This window comes from Rana temporaria, chromosome 1 (assembly GCF_905171775.1).
Source record: "Rana temporaria chromosome 1, aRanTem1.1, whole genome shotgun sequence".
NCBI lineage: Eukaryota > Metazoa > Chordata > Amphibia > Anura > Ranidae > Rana > Rana temporaria.
The window spans coordinates 619,577,486-619,592,981 of record NC_053489.1 but is presented as its reverse complement, the minus strand read 5'-3'; the positions used below and the strand labels follow the sequence as shown (position 1 = coordinate 619,592,981).

The following is a 15,496-nucleotide window of genomic DNA, read 5'->3' as shown; positions in this document are numbered from 1 at the left end:
GAGCTCATGTCGCATGACGTGTGAAAATCAATGGGAGCCGTCTTAACTGGTCCGACACATGTTGGACCGACTTTGAAAATGCTCCCTGTACTACTTTGGTACGACTTTGATCCTACTTCACTCCATTAAATATCATTGAAGTCGGATCAAAGTCGGAATGCCGTCTTGCATGATCCGACTTTGGCATGCGACTTGTGCTCTGCTGATCTTGAGGGGGAACTCCACGCCAAATTTTAAATAAAAAAACGGCATGGGTTCCCCCTCCAAGAGCATACCAGGCCCTTGGGTCTGGTAAGAATTTAAAAGGGAACCCCTACGTCGAAAAAACAGCGTAGGGGTCCCCCCAAAATCCACACCAGACCCTTATCCGAGCATGCAGCCCGGCTGGTCAGGAAAGGGGGTGGGGACGAGTGAGCGCCCCCCCTCCTGAACCGTACCAGGCCGCATGCCCTCATCATGGGGGGTTGAGTGCCCTGTGGCCACCCCAACCCAAAGCACCCTGTCCCCATGTTGATGAGGACATGGCCTCTTCCCGACAACCCTGGCCGTTGGTTGTCGGGGTCTGAGGGTGGGGGGCTTATTGGAATCTGGGAGCTCCCTTTAACAAGGGGGCCCCCAGATACCGGCCCCCCACCCTATGTGAATGAGTATGGGGTAAAAAGAAAAAAAACTACACAGGTTTTTAAAGTAATTTATTAGGCTGCTCCGGGGGTCTTCTTCCGACTTTGGTGGTCTCTTCCGACTTTGGGGGTCTCTTCCGTCTCTCTTCTCTGCGCTCTTCGGTGCTTTCTGCCCCTTCGCTATCTTCTTGCAGCTCTTTTACTAGTGGGGACCCGGTCTTCTCCACCATCTTGGAGGGGGAACTCATGCCGATTTTTTATTTAAAATTTGGCGTGGAGTTGCCCCTCAAGATTCATCAAACACAGTGCCTGGTATTGGCAGGGATCCAAGTCGGATCCCCGTTCATTGAAAGTCGGATGTATGTTGGCTTCAAGTCGCAGGGCAAAGTCAGATCCAAAGTAGTACTAGTGTTGTGTCGCACCAGTGTGAACCCAGCCATAAGGTTAGGCTACAAGGTGCTTCTAGTTTTCATCTGAGTGTTTTTTGTGTTTGGGTTCTTTAACCCTTGTTTTTCTTGTGGGTCTGTTGGCAGTTCTGTTTAGATATGCTGTTGCCAACCTTCAGTTTATTGCTTGGGTACATCCAATGATTTATAAATACAAGTTCTATGTCCTGTACTGTACAATTAATATAATATACATTTTGGTCTGTATAATATGTGTTTTTTTTAAGCCAGCAGCTACAATATTTCTATTACTGCCTTAAAATTTTGGGCTAAATTGGTGATGTCTCTCAATAACTAAGGTAGAGTGTGTATGTGCCATTGGCGAAGGGAGTGATGTCATTTTCATAAATGTTCTATACAAAGCATTACATAATATATTATTTTGTTGTCCTCAGCTAAAGCTTTGTTTTGATTTTGGATAAAGTGAAATACACAATCCCTGTCAGGTTTTTACTATGGTCTTTATCCCTGGTGGAAAGATTTTCCTTCCCTCCTGTGCTGGTGACTGTTACACTAGGGCAAGAAGTAAAGGCAAATCTCTCTCAAGGGTGAAACAACCAACATAAAATCCCACACATGTTAATGTGAAGAAGGGTTAGAAGCTCTGTTTAGATTTTAGTTGATGCATGTGCCCTTGAAGAAATGTTCCTGTATTGGAGACTGATGCAGCACAGAGAACAGTAAAATCATTAATCCTTTCTCATTCTAATCAAACCAAAACAAAGAAAATAGTTGTAACTAGTGTTTCTATTTTAAACGTGGATTGTAGTATGATTATGCAATGGCACATAAGGGTGCATGTAATCATACATACCAATGTTGTGACGATGATGTCAATTAGAGCTGTGCTCATTGTTTTGAAGACCAAGAGCCAATAATACTTGTTGTCAGTCATGGGACGCTGTCAACAGTCAATATGTAGTGTTTACTAAACACTGCATTGATATCAAAAACTGTCAACTTCTTCTAGCTTTTAGTTGAAAGAGAGTAAACATGTGTGCTTTGACTCATTGCAGTACACTTGGTGAAAACAATTAATATATAAAAGCCATCATATCAAATTTTCCCAATAGACTCATTTAATTACCCCTCTTTTCTATGCTTTGTAAGAAAAAAAGAAAAAATACTTTTTTTGGCAGAATTACCAACTTAGGCCCGGATTCTTGAAACACTTACGCCGACGTATCTCTATATACACCGCGTAAGTGCACAAATGCGCCGTTGTATCTATGCGCCTGATTCCTAATGCAAGATACGCCTGAAATGTGGCTTCATCCGACCGACATAAGTTTCCTACGCCGTCGGAGCCTGGGTGCATATTTACGCTGGCCGCAAGGGGCGCTTCCATTGATTTACGTGTCGAATATGCAAATGACCGAGATACGCAGATTTATGAACGTACTTGCGCCTGTCGCAGTAGTATACGCCGTTTACGTAAGGCGTACGTCCGGCGTAAAGTTATTCCACCTATAGGAGGCACATCCCATGCAAAGGTATGGACTGACGGAACAGCCGTCGTATTTTACGTAGTTTACGTAGTACTACGTGAATAGGGCTGGGCGTAGGTTACGTTCAGTGATTCAACGTATCTTAGGCGTTCGATCTGACGTGATTCTGAGCATGCGCACTGGGAAGCGTCCACGGAATGGCGCATGCGCCGTTCGTTTGGCCCTTCATTTGCATGGGGTCACGGTTAATTTAAATTTATCACGCCCACTACCTTCCTACTTTGAATTAGGCGGGCTTACGCCGGCCAATTTACGTTACAGTGGCGCAACGTAGGGAGCGAGTGCTTTGTGAATACTGCTCTTGCCTCTCAGAGTTACGTCGGCGTAGCGCATATGAGATGCACTACGCCGGCACAAAGATGTGCCGATCTACCTGAATCTGGCCCTTAGTGCCTTAACTTAAAACCTATGGCCCAGATTCACGTAGATGCGCGTAACTTTGTGCGGGCGTAACGTATCCTATTTACGTTACGCCTCCGCAACTTTTACAGACAAGTGCCATATTCTCAAAAGAAAGTTGCGGCGGCGTAACGTAAATAGGCCGGCGTAAGCCCGCCTAATTCAAATTGTGAAGAGGTGGGCGTGTGTTATGTAAATTAACCATGACCCGACGTGATTGACGTTTTTCACGAACGGCGCATGCGCCGTCTGTGGAATATCCCAGTGTGCATTGCTCCAAAGTACGCCGCAAGGATGTATTGGTTTCGACGTGAACGTAAATGACGTCCAGCTCCATTCACGGACGACTTATGCAAACAACGTAAATTTTTCAAAATTCGACACGTAAATGACGTCCATACTTAACATTGGTACGCCGCATGTACGCCACCATATAGCAGGGGTAACTTTACGCCGGGAAAAGCCTAACGTAAACGGCGTATCTGTACTGCGTCGGCCGGGCGTACGTTCGTGAATTCGCGTCTCTAGCTGATTTACATATTTCTAGGCGGAAATCAGCGTACACGCCACTAGCGGCCAGCGTAAATATGCAGTTAAGATCCGACGGCGTAAGAGACTTACGCCGGTCGGATCTAATAGAAATCTATACGTAACTGATTCTAAGAATCAGGCGCATAGATACGACCGCTCAGACTCAGAGATACGACGGCGTATCTGGAGACACAAAGAAATTTTGTGTGCTTCACCCCACTGTGGCAACACGACTAATCCCCTATTCAGGGTTTTGAATTATTATCACAATTGGATTGATCTTAGTAAGGTATCACATAAATTAGTTGTTTTTAGCGCATATGTTTATATTTTTCACATTTTGTTGTTTGGTTGGTAACCTGTTTCACATACTGCAGCTTTTTACATTTATTTATTAATTGTGTGGTGTATTTTGGATTTAGTAGCGCTGTAGTTTATCAGTTGTATCTGGAGATACGCCGTCGTATCTCCTTTGAGAATCTGGGCCTAGATCTATACTTTTTTTTTTCTTTTTTACAAACGACATGGCTATCTACATAATGTAATGCGTGTCTTATTCAATGTCTTGCTGACTTTAACGCATATACTGTATTCAGCAGCATGAAAGGTGGGCTTCAACTATCAGCCACTGCGCTGTCCCTGCACACTGACCAAGTTGTCACCAACCACTTTCAGTCAAGGCTTCTGAGCCTGAACAAGCAGGACAGACTCCCGGTCATGTGACCACTGGGACAGCCAATCACAGTGGTCACATGATACAGAAGCCACACCACCTCCTGGGCAATAAAAGCCACTTAAAGGCATAGAGGTGACATTATGAGGTTAAAGTGGCTCTGAAGGCTTAAGTTTTTTTACCTTCTTGTATTCGATGCATGAAGGTAAAAAAACTCTTCTGTGCAGCAGCCCCCCCCCCTCCAATGCCTACCTGAGCCCCATCTCGAACCAGTCATGTGCACGAGAGCCTTGGCTCACCGAAGACTCGCCCTTCTTATTGGCTGAGACTGCAGCGGGAGCCATTGGCTGCTGTCAATCACAGCCAGTGAGCCAATTAGGCCTCCATTGCAAGCTGCTTGCTCTGGGGGCACTCTGCAGGAGGTTTTGGGCCAAGAACGCAGACGGGGGGACCCGAGAAGAGGAGGATCGGGGCTGCTCTGTGCAAAACCACTAAGTATTACCTGTTTGTTATTAACCAAGAAAAAAAAGCCTTTAGAATCACTTTAACTTATAATTTTCCAAACAAACAAAGATTGTTTGTGATGTACATTGCCCTTCCATGTGCACCTTAATGCAAAGGCTAGTTATAGGTTGGGGTGGTTGCCACTTTTTTGTGCAGTTAATGTATAATTTTCACCTCAGTATTGCTTTGTGGTTTTCTTCCCAGGACATGTTAAAAAATGTACTTAATGACACTGATATTGGTTAATTATATTCTGTATTCTGCAAAAACCTGGCTGTGTTTAGTAATTATGATGCTCCCTACTGAAGCAGTTTACTAAATAAATAATGCTAATATTTGGCAAAAAAAAAGTATATTTGTAATGATTAATCAAAGATTGATTTAATTCAGGAAAATACATTTATGAAAATGAAGAAAACTGCAAGGACATTTTCAATTTTCTAATAATGTCTTTTAAATGGCCATTTTAATTGCACCTTTGATTTCATACAATTATAGGGCTTGTTAAACACACTATGGAATCCGTACAGCATGCAGATGGAATTGAACTGAAGGTACAAATATTTAAAGTTAGTCATTGAAGACTGTTAGGTATATTCAGAAAGAGTTAGGCCGGCTTATCTACAGATAAGCCGACCTAACTCTGAATCTGCACCGACCTATGTTTAAGTGTATTCTCTAAGGCCCCATACTCACGAGCAAACATGTCTGCTGAAACTGGCCCGCAGGCCAGTTTCAGCAGACATGTTTGGTCGTGTGTGGGCGCGAGCGGGCCGAATTCCAGCAAACATTTGCCCGCCGGGCCTTTTCCCAGCAGACAAATATTCCTGGACTTGTTTTAAAACAGTCCGCTGGAATTCAGCCCGCTCGGACATGTACGGTCGTCAGTACAGACCTACCGTACATGTCCAGGCGCCCGCCGTCCCTCGCATGCGTCGAATGACTTCGACGCATGCGTGGAAGCATTTTAAAGGCGGGCCGCCCACGTCGCCGCGTCATTGTCGCGGCGACACCGCGTCATCGACGCGGCGACACCGCGGACACGCCCCGCGTATTGTTTACGCGCGGACTTCTGTACGATGGTGTGTACAACCATCGTACAGAAGCCCTCTGGCAGACATGTATGGTGGAAACGGTCCGACGGACCGCTTTCACCATACATGTTTGTCCGTGTGTACCCGGCCTTACAGAGATACACTTAAACATATCTAAGATAGGACAGCTTGCGCCGTCCTATCTTAGATTGCAATGTTTTGGCTGACCGCTGGGTGTCGCTTCCATTGCGGCCGGCGTAGATTATGTAAATGAGCTTGTACGCCGATTCACGAACGTACGCGCGGCCGCCACAGTCGAATTACGTCGTTTCTGTAAGGCCTTAGGCGGCCTAAAGTTATTCCACCTATGAAGTGGAATAACAATGTTAAAGTATGGCCGCTGTTCCCGCCGCGAGGTTCAAATTTTTTACATTGTTTGCGCAAGTCGTCCGCGAATCGGGAGTCACGTCGTTTACGTACACGTCAAAATCAATAGGCCCGTACGGCGTACTTAGCCGCAATGCGCACTGGGAAATGTAGGCGCCCGGCGCATGCGCAGTAGTTTGCTGTTTGTATCACTTGGTGGACTGAAGTCTGACCATGGAAATACAATGGATGTGTACCTAGTAGTATGGAGCTGTGTTTTTTTTTTTTTTTTAATATAACCTTTAAAAGGGGAAATCTGGATTATATGATCTTCCTTTTCCTTTTTACCATTGCCATAATGATAATGATACTACCTCTGCACACACCTGTTTACCCACACACATTTCAATTTTGTTTTTTAATCAAAAGTCTAATGCCGCGTACACACAATATTTTTTCGGCATGAAAAAAATACGTTTTTCCAACTTCATCATTAAAACGACGTTGCCCATACACCATCGTTTTTAAAAAATGCTCTAGCAAAGCACGGTGACATACAACATGTACGACGGTACTATAAAGGAGAAGTTCCAATGTGGATGACGCCACTCTTGGGGCTGCTTTAGCTGATTCCGTGTTAGTAAAAGACGATTCGCGCTTTTCTGTCTGTTACACCGTGATGAATGTGCTTACTCCATTATGAATGGTAGTTTTACCAGAACGAGCGCTCCCGTCTCATAACTTGCTTCTGAGCATGCGCGGGTTTTTATCGTCGTTTTAGCCCACACACGATCATTTTTTACAACCCGAAAAACGACATTGTTTAAAACGTCGTTAAAAAATGCAGCATGTTCGAAAAAAATGTTTGTTGTTTTTCAGAAGCCGAAACATGATGTGAAGCCCACACACGATCATTTTAGATGACATTTTTTTAAATGCCAAAAAGTGATCGTGTGTACGCGGCATTAGTTGAGGGCACAGAGGCATTTTTTCACCCAGAGCTATAATACAACTTTAAACGTTTAAACGTGCTATTTGTTTAATATATTTAACAACCCTTTATTATTTATGTTCCAGTAAACACATTGTTGCAGTGAACTGTACCTGGCTATAATGTGATATAATACATAGCAAACATTCAGATTTAGGGGTCTATTTATAAATGTTTTCATAGAAAATTCACAGTTTTCACCCAAGATTCACACATTATTCTAATTTGGATTACATTGGGAAAATCTTGTGTGAAAATGTTTCTAAAGTGACCCCTTTCAAGTATCAATTTTTTTGTTTTGGTTAGAATGGAAAGGCATTGGAACACTTGTCAGGTTTTTATTGATGTTTGTGCCCCATCAGGGAGATTCGCTCTCTTTGTACTGTTTACTGGTATCGCTATAAGAATGTTGGGTTGTCACCAGAACAGAAATAGGGGGGGAAATCATGGGCATGCCAATAAATTCTCTAAATTTGGAGGGATTTTCTCTCACTTTCTTTTTTGGCTGTGGAACAGGAAGTGAAGGGAAATTTCCTCAATGGGACACAGAAAAAAAACTGACGGGTTATATTAAATCCAAAATAAAAAAAAATAAAAAAAGTTTTGCCTTTAATACTACTGTAGTCTTGGTACTCTTATATCAAAGGAGCCTCCATGTGAAATACAGACATACCTTGCATTGCCAGTTGGTTCTTGTTTCCAAAACAATGGCCTGCACTCAGTGTAGCTATAATATAAGCAGGGGTTGGCCAGTTCATTAGGGGAGCATGGGCGCTGCCCCCACTATCCATGCGTCCGGCTCCCAATGCAGGACGCCGGATGCATGTAAATATTCACTATTTTCACACTGATTCTCCTCCCGGCCAATCAGGAAGCGGGTCTGAGACCCGTTTCCCGATTGGTCAAAAGGAGAAGCGTCCCGATTGTCCGCAGAGGAGGAGGGAGGAGAAGGAAGCCACCGTTATGCCCATGGAGGAGAGCAGGGGAAGGGGAAGCCAGTCACTCGGGTGAAGCCCGACCGACTGGACTATGGGTGGGTGTACTGTTTGTACACCCCCCCCCCCCCAATTTTTTTTTACCACCAGCCGCCACTTAATATAAGGATAAGAATATCGGGCCAGATCCACAAAAGAGATACGACGGAGTAACTGCTGTTACTCCATCGTATCCCTTGTCCTAACTTTGGAACTGATCCACAGAAGCAGTTTTCCAAAGTTAGGCAGAAGATCCGGCATGTGTAATTGAATTACACTGCCGAATCTTAGGATGCAGTACCGCATCCGCCGCTTCGAGTCGAAATGCCGCTTCTAGTATGCAAATTAGCACTTAAGGCGATCCACAAAGCTTTTCAGCTTTGTTTTTTCGCCGTAAGTTTTAGTTTGCAAGTGTAAAACTAGGGCTGGTGTTACAAAGTGTAAACTAGTAACACCATGTAAAAGCCCATTCCAGCGACGGCATTTGGTATGCATTCCCGAGGGAGAACTCCACGGCAATTTGTAAAAACAAAACCGGCATGGGTTCCCCCCCAGGAGCATACCAGGCCCTTAGGTCTGGTATGGGTTGTAAGGAGACCCCCCTACGCCGAAAAATCGACGTAGGGGGTCCCCCTACAATCCATACCAGACCCGTATCCAAAGCACGCTACCCGGCCGGTCAGGAAAGGAGTGGGGACGAGCGAGCGCCCCCCCCCCCTCCTGAGCCGTGCCAGGCCGCATGCCCTCAACATGGGGGGGTTGGGTGCTCTGGGGCAGGGGGGCGCACTGCGGGCCCCCCCACCCCAGAGCACCCTGTCCCCATGTTGATGAGGACAGGACCTCTTCCCGACAACCCTTGCCGTTGGTTGTCGGGGTCTGCGGGCGGGGGCTTATCGGAATCTGGGAGTCCCCTCAAATAAGGGGGCCCCCAGATACCGGCCCCCCACCCTAAGTGAATGGATATGGGGTACATCGTACCCCTATCCATTCACCTGTAGGCAAAAAGTAAAAGTTATTAAACACACAACACAAGGGTTTTTAAAATAATTTATTATTCTGCTCCGGAGGCCCCCCTTGTCTTCTTTATTAGCTCTAATACCAGGGGGGGCTTCTTCTTCCGCTCTCCGGGGGTCTTCTCCGCTCTCCGGGGGGGGCTTCTTCTTCTGCTCTCCGGGGGGGGCTTCTTCTTCCGCTCTCCGGGGGGGGGGGCTTCTCCGCTCTCCGGGGGTCTTCTTCTCTCTTCGCCGCTCTCCGCTGTTGACTCGGCGAACCCCGGTTCTTCTGCAGATGTCCGGTGCCTTCTTCTTCAGCGCTGGCTGCCTGCTATCTTCGTGTGTTAGCTCAATTAGTAACAGGCAGCCATCGCGGTCTTCTGTGACGTCAGGTTCTTCTCTTCTGTTCTTCTCCCCTCTTCCGATGTTGACTCGTCGCCTCTTGTCACTGTAATGATGGAAGCGCGCCTTGCATCCCATTTATATAGGCATCACCGTCCCATCATGCTCCGGCAGGTACCCACGTGGTGGGTGCCTACCCACGTGCACCCACCACGTGGGTACCTACCGGAGCATGATGGGACGGTGAGGCCTATATAAATGGGATGCAAGGCGCGCTTCCATCATTGCAGTGACAAGAGGCGACGAGTCAACATCGGAAGAGGGGAGAAGAACAGAAGAGAAGAACCTGACGTCACAGAAGACCGCGATGGCTGCCTGTTACTAATTGAGCTAACACACGAAGATATCAGGCAGCCAGCGCTGAAGAAGAAGGCACCGGACATCTGCAGAAGAACCGGGGTTCGCCGAGTCAACAGCGGAGAGCGGCGAAGAGAGAAGAAGACCCCCGGAGAGCGGAGAAGCCCCCCCCCGGAGAGCGGAAGAAGAAGCCCCCCCCGGAGAGCGGAGAAGACCCCCGGAGAGCGGAAGAAGAAGCCCCCCCTGGTATTAGAGCTAATAAAGAAGACAGGGGGGGCCTCCGGAGCAGAATAATAAATTATTTTAAAAACCCTTGTGTTGTGTGTTTAATAACTTTTACTTTTTGCCTACAGGTGAATGGATAGGGGTACGATGTACCCCATATCCATTCACTTAGGGTGGGGGGCCGGTATCTGGGGGCCCCCTTATTTGAGGGGACTCCCAGATTCCGATAAGCCCCCGCCCGCAGACCCCGACAACCAACGGCAAGGGTTGTCGGGAAGAGGTCCTGTCCTCATCAACATGGGGACAGGGTGCTCTGGGGTGGGGGGGCCCCTGCCCCAGAGCACCCAACCCCCCCATGTTGAGGGCATGCGGCCTGGCACGGCTCAGGAGGGGGGGGCGCTCGCTCGTCCCCACTCCTTTCCTGACCGGCCGGGTAGCGTGCTTTGGATACGGGTCTGGTATGGATTGTAGGGGGACCCCCTACGTCGATTTTTCGGCGTAGGGGGGTCTCCTTACAACCCATACCAGACCTAAGGGCCTGGTATGCTCCTGGGGGGTGAATCCATGCCGGTTTTTTCTTTGAAAATTGGCATGGAGTTCTCCCTCAGGAATGCATGCCAAGCGACGCTGTCAATTTTTTTTTTTTTCCCCGACGCAACTTTTTTAAGCCGGCGCGATCCACAAAACTCGGAGTAACGTAACTTCGCGCATGCGCAGTACGGCCGGCGCGGGAGCGCGCCTCATTTAAATGGGACTCGCCCCATTTGAATAGGAACGCCTTGCGCCGGCGGAATTTTAGTTACACGGCCTGAAATTTCTAGGTAAGTGCTTTGTGGATCGGGCACTTAGGTAGAAATTTTAAGGCAGTGTAACTTAAATGGGATTTTTTAAGTTACGCCAGGTTTTTGTGGATCTGGCCCATCATGTACACTACACTATTATTATAATGGTTGAAGAAAATATTGCCCTTAGGCCGCGTACACACGGTCGGACAAAACCGATGAGAATGGACCGAGGTTCAGTTTCATCGGTCCAAACCGACCATGTGTATAGCCCATCGGTCTGTTGTCCTTCGGTCCAAAATTTTAAAACATGCTTTAAAATCGAACCGATGGCCCGCTGCCCGATCGGTCCAAACCGATGGTTAGTACAGAAAGCATCGGTTCAAAACCCGCGCATGCTCAGAATCAAGTCGACGCATGCTTGGAAGCATTGAACTTTGTTTTATTTAGCACGTTGTGTGTTTGACGTCACCGCATTCCGACCCGATCGTTTTTTGGAACGATGGTGTGTACGCACATCAGACCATCAGGTCACTTCAGCGGTGAACCGATGGAAATGGCCCGTCGGACCATTCTCATCGGTTTGGAACGACCGTGTGTACGCGGCCTAACATGGCCAGTTTACCGATACTCTAACCCTAACTTTACATGCATGACCCACATTCCCATTCTCAGACCTCTCTGACAGGCAAAGCATCAGCCCTTTCTGCCCCCTCACTTGCATTACTATTGGTAAATGAGGCTGCCTATCATAGTAATGGCCCAATAGTAATGAGACGCCCAGGCCTTAGCAGAAAACTCTGACAATAACTAGAGTGTCAAATCGACCTGCAATCTGGCCATAATAGGCAGGCTTGGAAGGTTTCTGCAGTTTTATGCAAACACCTCAGGTGACTGCACTTCTTAATTATAGCTTTTTGCCCCCCTTTTTACTAAGTTACAGATCTTTCTTAAGGCTTATTTGCACGTTCTTTTTATTCTGTCTAAGCTGCTTTCCCCATAGAAGTCAATGCAAATAGAAAAGCAACTTGAAGCTTCTTGATGCAACTCAGAATAGAAATCAAAGCAACTTAAAATGATTGTAAAGTTTTATTTTCCCTTACTTGCTCTGTGCAATGATATTGCACAGTGTGGCCCCTTACCTCCTTTCACTATCTTTTCCTCCTCTTCTGCATATGCTCACTTTGAGTGTCCGTAGCCGTGATGACATCACCACACGCATGCGCGCAGGAGCCCTCGGCTATGGCACGATATGTTGGACCTTTAGATCAGCTGCATCTAGTCTGAAAATCTCCTAAACAGTGCATGTTTAGGAGATTTTCATTTTACCTCTAGGTAAGTCTTATTATAGGCTTCTCCTATAGGTAAAAATCACAAAGCGGACTTTACTACCACTTTAAGGTAAAAAAAATGTCTTGAATTTATAACCACTTAATGATAAATTAAAGCATCTTGGAAGCACATGAAAGCATTTAAAACATTTCTGAATCGGGAACACAAGCCTTAAAGCAGGCTGGTCAGTTCTAGCCGATTGCCAGAGTAGATAGTGACTATAGCGTGGCATACTCTGGTGCAGCCTTGTCCTATGTGACCCCCCCCCCCCCACTAGATGTGCAGTTCCAAATCCTGGTCCACGCTCAGAAGGTGCACTTTGGCAAAGAGATGGCTTCTGGTTTCAAAGTGTAGTTGTCATTGGCAATGCGTTAGAACAGGGGTCTGAACTTTTCAAACAAAGGGCCAGTTTATTGTCCTTCAGACTTTAGGAGGGCCGGATTGTGTCCAGCGGGGGTAAAAAATGTCCCGGGCTCAGCATTGGTGAGAGTAAATATGGCCTCAGAGTTTGCAGTCAGTAGGATAAGGAGTAGTGCCCCTATTAGTAGGAGTAATTGTATCCCATCATTTTTTTTTTTTTTTAACAGAAACGTTTTTATTAATACAAAAAAAAAAGAAATAAAAACAGTACAGAAATTAAATCATCAAAACTGTGGTACAGCAAAGGTTCAGTACAATACAGAGAGAGTTAGACCCTGCCGGGTCTAGAGTGGGCAGTCGGAGGAGGTGAACACCACCCGTTTAAAGTTCAGGGCAATATGCACCGTTCCAGATGTGGGGGGGAAAGGGGTGTGGATATCCGCAAAGACCCAAAAGGCGTAGCGTGTATTGGCATTTTTTTCTGGCTTATTGACAGATGTTTTTTTGTATCTCGGGGGCCAGGGGATCCCGGCCTAAGGGGGATAACAGTCCAAACCCTTGGGAACTGATAGGCAGATCAAGTCTTGCCAAAAGGCATCAGAGAATTACCACTCATTGATGGAGAACATCACAAAGTCCAAGGCTATCTACAGTCAAGTCATCATGCAGAGGTCTCTCTAGCTGTCACACACGATTTCCAAACCCTGTCAAACTTTTGAGGGCATTTACGGCCCATATATGTCAATTTGTAAAGAGGTAGTACTGAGTCAACCAACGCAAGCCACTGAGCCACCGTAGGGGGAGCCGCCAGCTTCCACTGGTGTAACAGCGCCTTCCTGGCGTAAAAACAGAGATGAAATAATTGCAGTCCAGCATGTGTAGACTGTGTCACACATTCCGTGACGCCCAGAAGGAGAACCTTGGGGTCCAGTGATATCTGTAGTCCACTAGCGGCGTTGATTTTCGCCACCACTCCACCCCAGTAGCCCCGGATGACTGGGCAGTCCCAGACGACATGGTAAAATGTTCCCACCGCCCCCTGGCACTTTGAGAAGAGGTCTGATTGAGTATGGAATATCCGAGCAAGCCGCTGAGGGGTGTAGTAGGCCCTATGTAGAAACTTTTGTTGGATAAATCTGTCCCTAGCGGATATTACTGTCGGTATGTAATGGGACAATGCCGATTCCCAGTCGTCTTCCGAGTGGTCCGGGATGTCTGTCCTCCAAACCCGATGAAGGGGGGACTCCCCTCCCGAGTCTTCACATGTGAGGCCGAGGTAAATGGAGGATACTATTCTATCTATCCCACGGGAGATAAGGAACCTCTCTATCCTATGTGGCTCGACTGCAATTGCTCTGGGAAACTGCGCCTGCGCCGCATGCTTCAGCTGCAGATACCTGAAGAGCATCCATGAAGGGAGCCCAAATGGGAAAGGGAGCAGTGTTCCAGCTGGCATAATGTGTTGTATTTTCACTATTCCAAACCTGGCCCAGACACTGGGGTCCGGGATAGATCTGCGAAAGCCTTGGGTTGCCCCATAGCGGGGTATGAGGTGAGATGGAGTCAGGGGCTGCAACAGCCACAGTGACCCTCTCCCAAACCTGGATCGTAGTAAGCATTGGGAGGGTTACCTGCGGAGCAGCCCTGGGTCCTCTATAAACCAAATTAGTAAGAGCTGAGTAGGAGCCCACGGCAGCAGCCTCAAGGTTTGTTGCAGGATTAGACCTAGTCTGCTGGAACCACCAGCGTACAGTGACCAAAGCTGCCGCCCAGCAGTATTTCTTAAAGGAGGGTAAAGCCAGCCCTCCTGAGGACAGAGGAAGCTGAAGCTGTGCTATTCTGGGAGCCCCCCCACCCCAAATAAATGAGGAGACTACGCCAATTGTATCCCATCATTGATATCAGTGAAAGAAATTGTGCCCCCTTGTTGGCGTCAGTGGGAAGAATAGTGCCTCATATCAGTGGGAGAAATAAAGCCCCAAGGGCCGGATAAAGGCTAGCAAAGCGCCACATCTGGCCCTCTGGCCACAGTTTGGAGACCCCTGTGTTAGAATATAAACAGATTCATAGTCATGGAACCAACCTCAGGCTTGCTTTTTCTGAAGGTAGTGTTGGCACAATATCCAAGTAGACTTTATGCCATCTCGCTAGATAAAAGAGCCACAGTGCAACTTTTACTACCAGTCTACTGTGCTCACTAATGGACCAATGACTAGTCTTTCTAATATATTTAGATAGTAGACTATAGATATTGTACTATAGATTTATTACAGATTTTACTATCATACCTTATAATGCATAATGTATCAACCATGTTTTATTACGGTATTTTATTGCTCTTGTCTATTATGATAAGTAAAATCAACTTAATCACCAAGAAGATAGATCCTGCTTACATCTAGAAAACCTTGTATTGTAGGTCCCTTTGAAAGTGGCATTAACCTCTGGAAAGTCCTGGGGATGCATGACTGAGCTTCAAGTGAAATAGAACAACAGAATTCACAAGTGCTATTTAGTAACCTTATACTTAACCAGTCTGCTGTGACTGTTTTGTGAATCACTAAGCAACAGCTCGGCTGGAGCTATCATCAGCACCTAATAACCAGCATGTGAATACTCTTACTTCATTCTGTCTGTAGCCCAGGGCAACTGCTGTGTGGAACACGATTGGCTCAAACCAGTGTATGGCTCTTATTTTAGCCATGGTGCAAGCTGAGTGCTTGTGGCATTTTTCTACAAACTACAATGCTTATAGAGCAAAAAGCTTACTTCTAGTGTCGTACTGTATGTAAAACATCGGATCTGCATTGTCCTTTCTCTCAGGCCCCATACACACGATAGGATTTATCCGCGGATACGGTCCGCCGGACCGTATCCGCGGATAAATCCTCTGCGGATTTTAATCCGATGGAGTGTACACACCATCGGATTGAAATCCGCGCCGAATTCCCATCGCGGTGACGTGTCGCGCCGTCGCCGCGATGATGACGCGGCGACGTGCGCGACGCTGTCATATAAGGATATCCACGCATGCGTCGAATCATTACGACGCATGCGAGG

The 15,496-nt window shown here is 46.8% G+C and overlaps 1 protein-coding gene across 1 annotated transcript in view; it reads left to right on the top strand.

Annotated features, from left to right (window-relative positions):
• POLN (DNA polymerase nu) overlaps positions 1 to 15,253 on the top strand; it is a 268,106-nt gene extending 252,853 nt beyond the window's left edge. Inside the window, exons 21-22 of the mRNA XM_040335297.1 lie at positions 5,180 to 5,235; positions 14,856 to 15,253. Coding sequence (XP_040191231.1) covers positions 5,180 to 5,235; positions 14,856 to 14,924 — 125 coding nt within the window. The 3' untranslated portion in view covers positions 14,925 to 15,253. The remainder of the gene's footprint in view (positions 1 to 5,179; positions 5,236 to 14,855) is intronic.
• Positions 15,254 to 15,496: the final 243 nt, after the last annotated feature.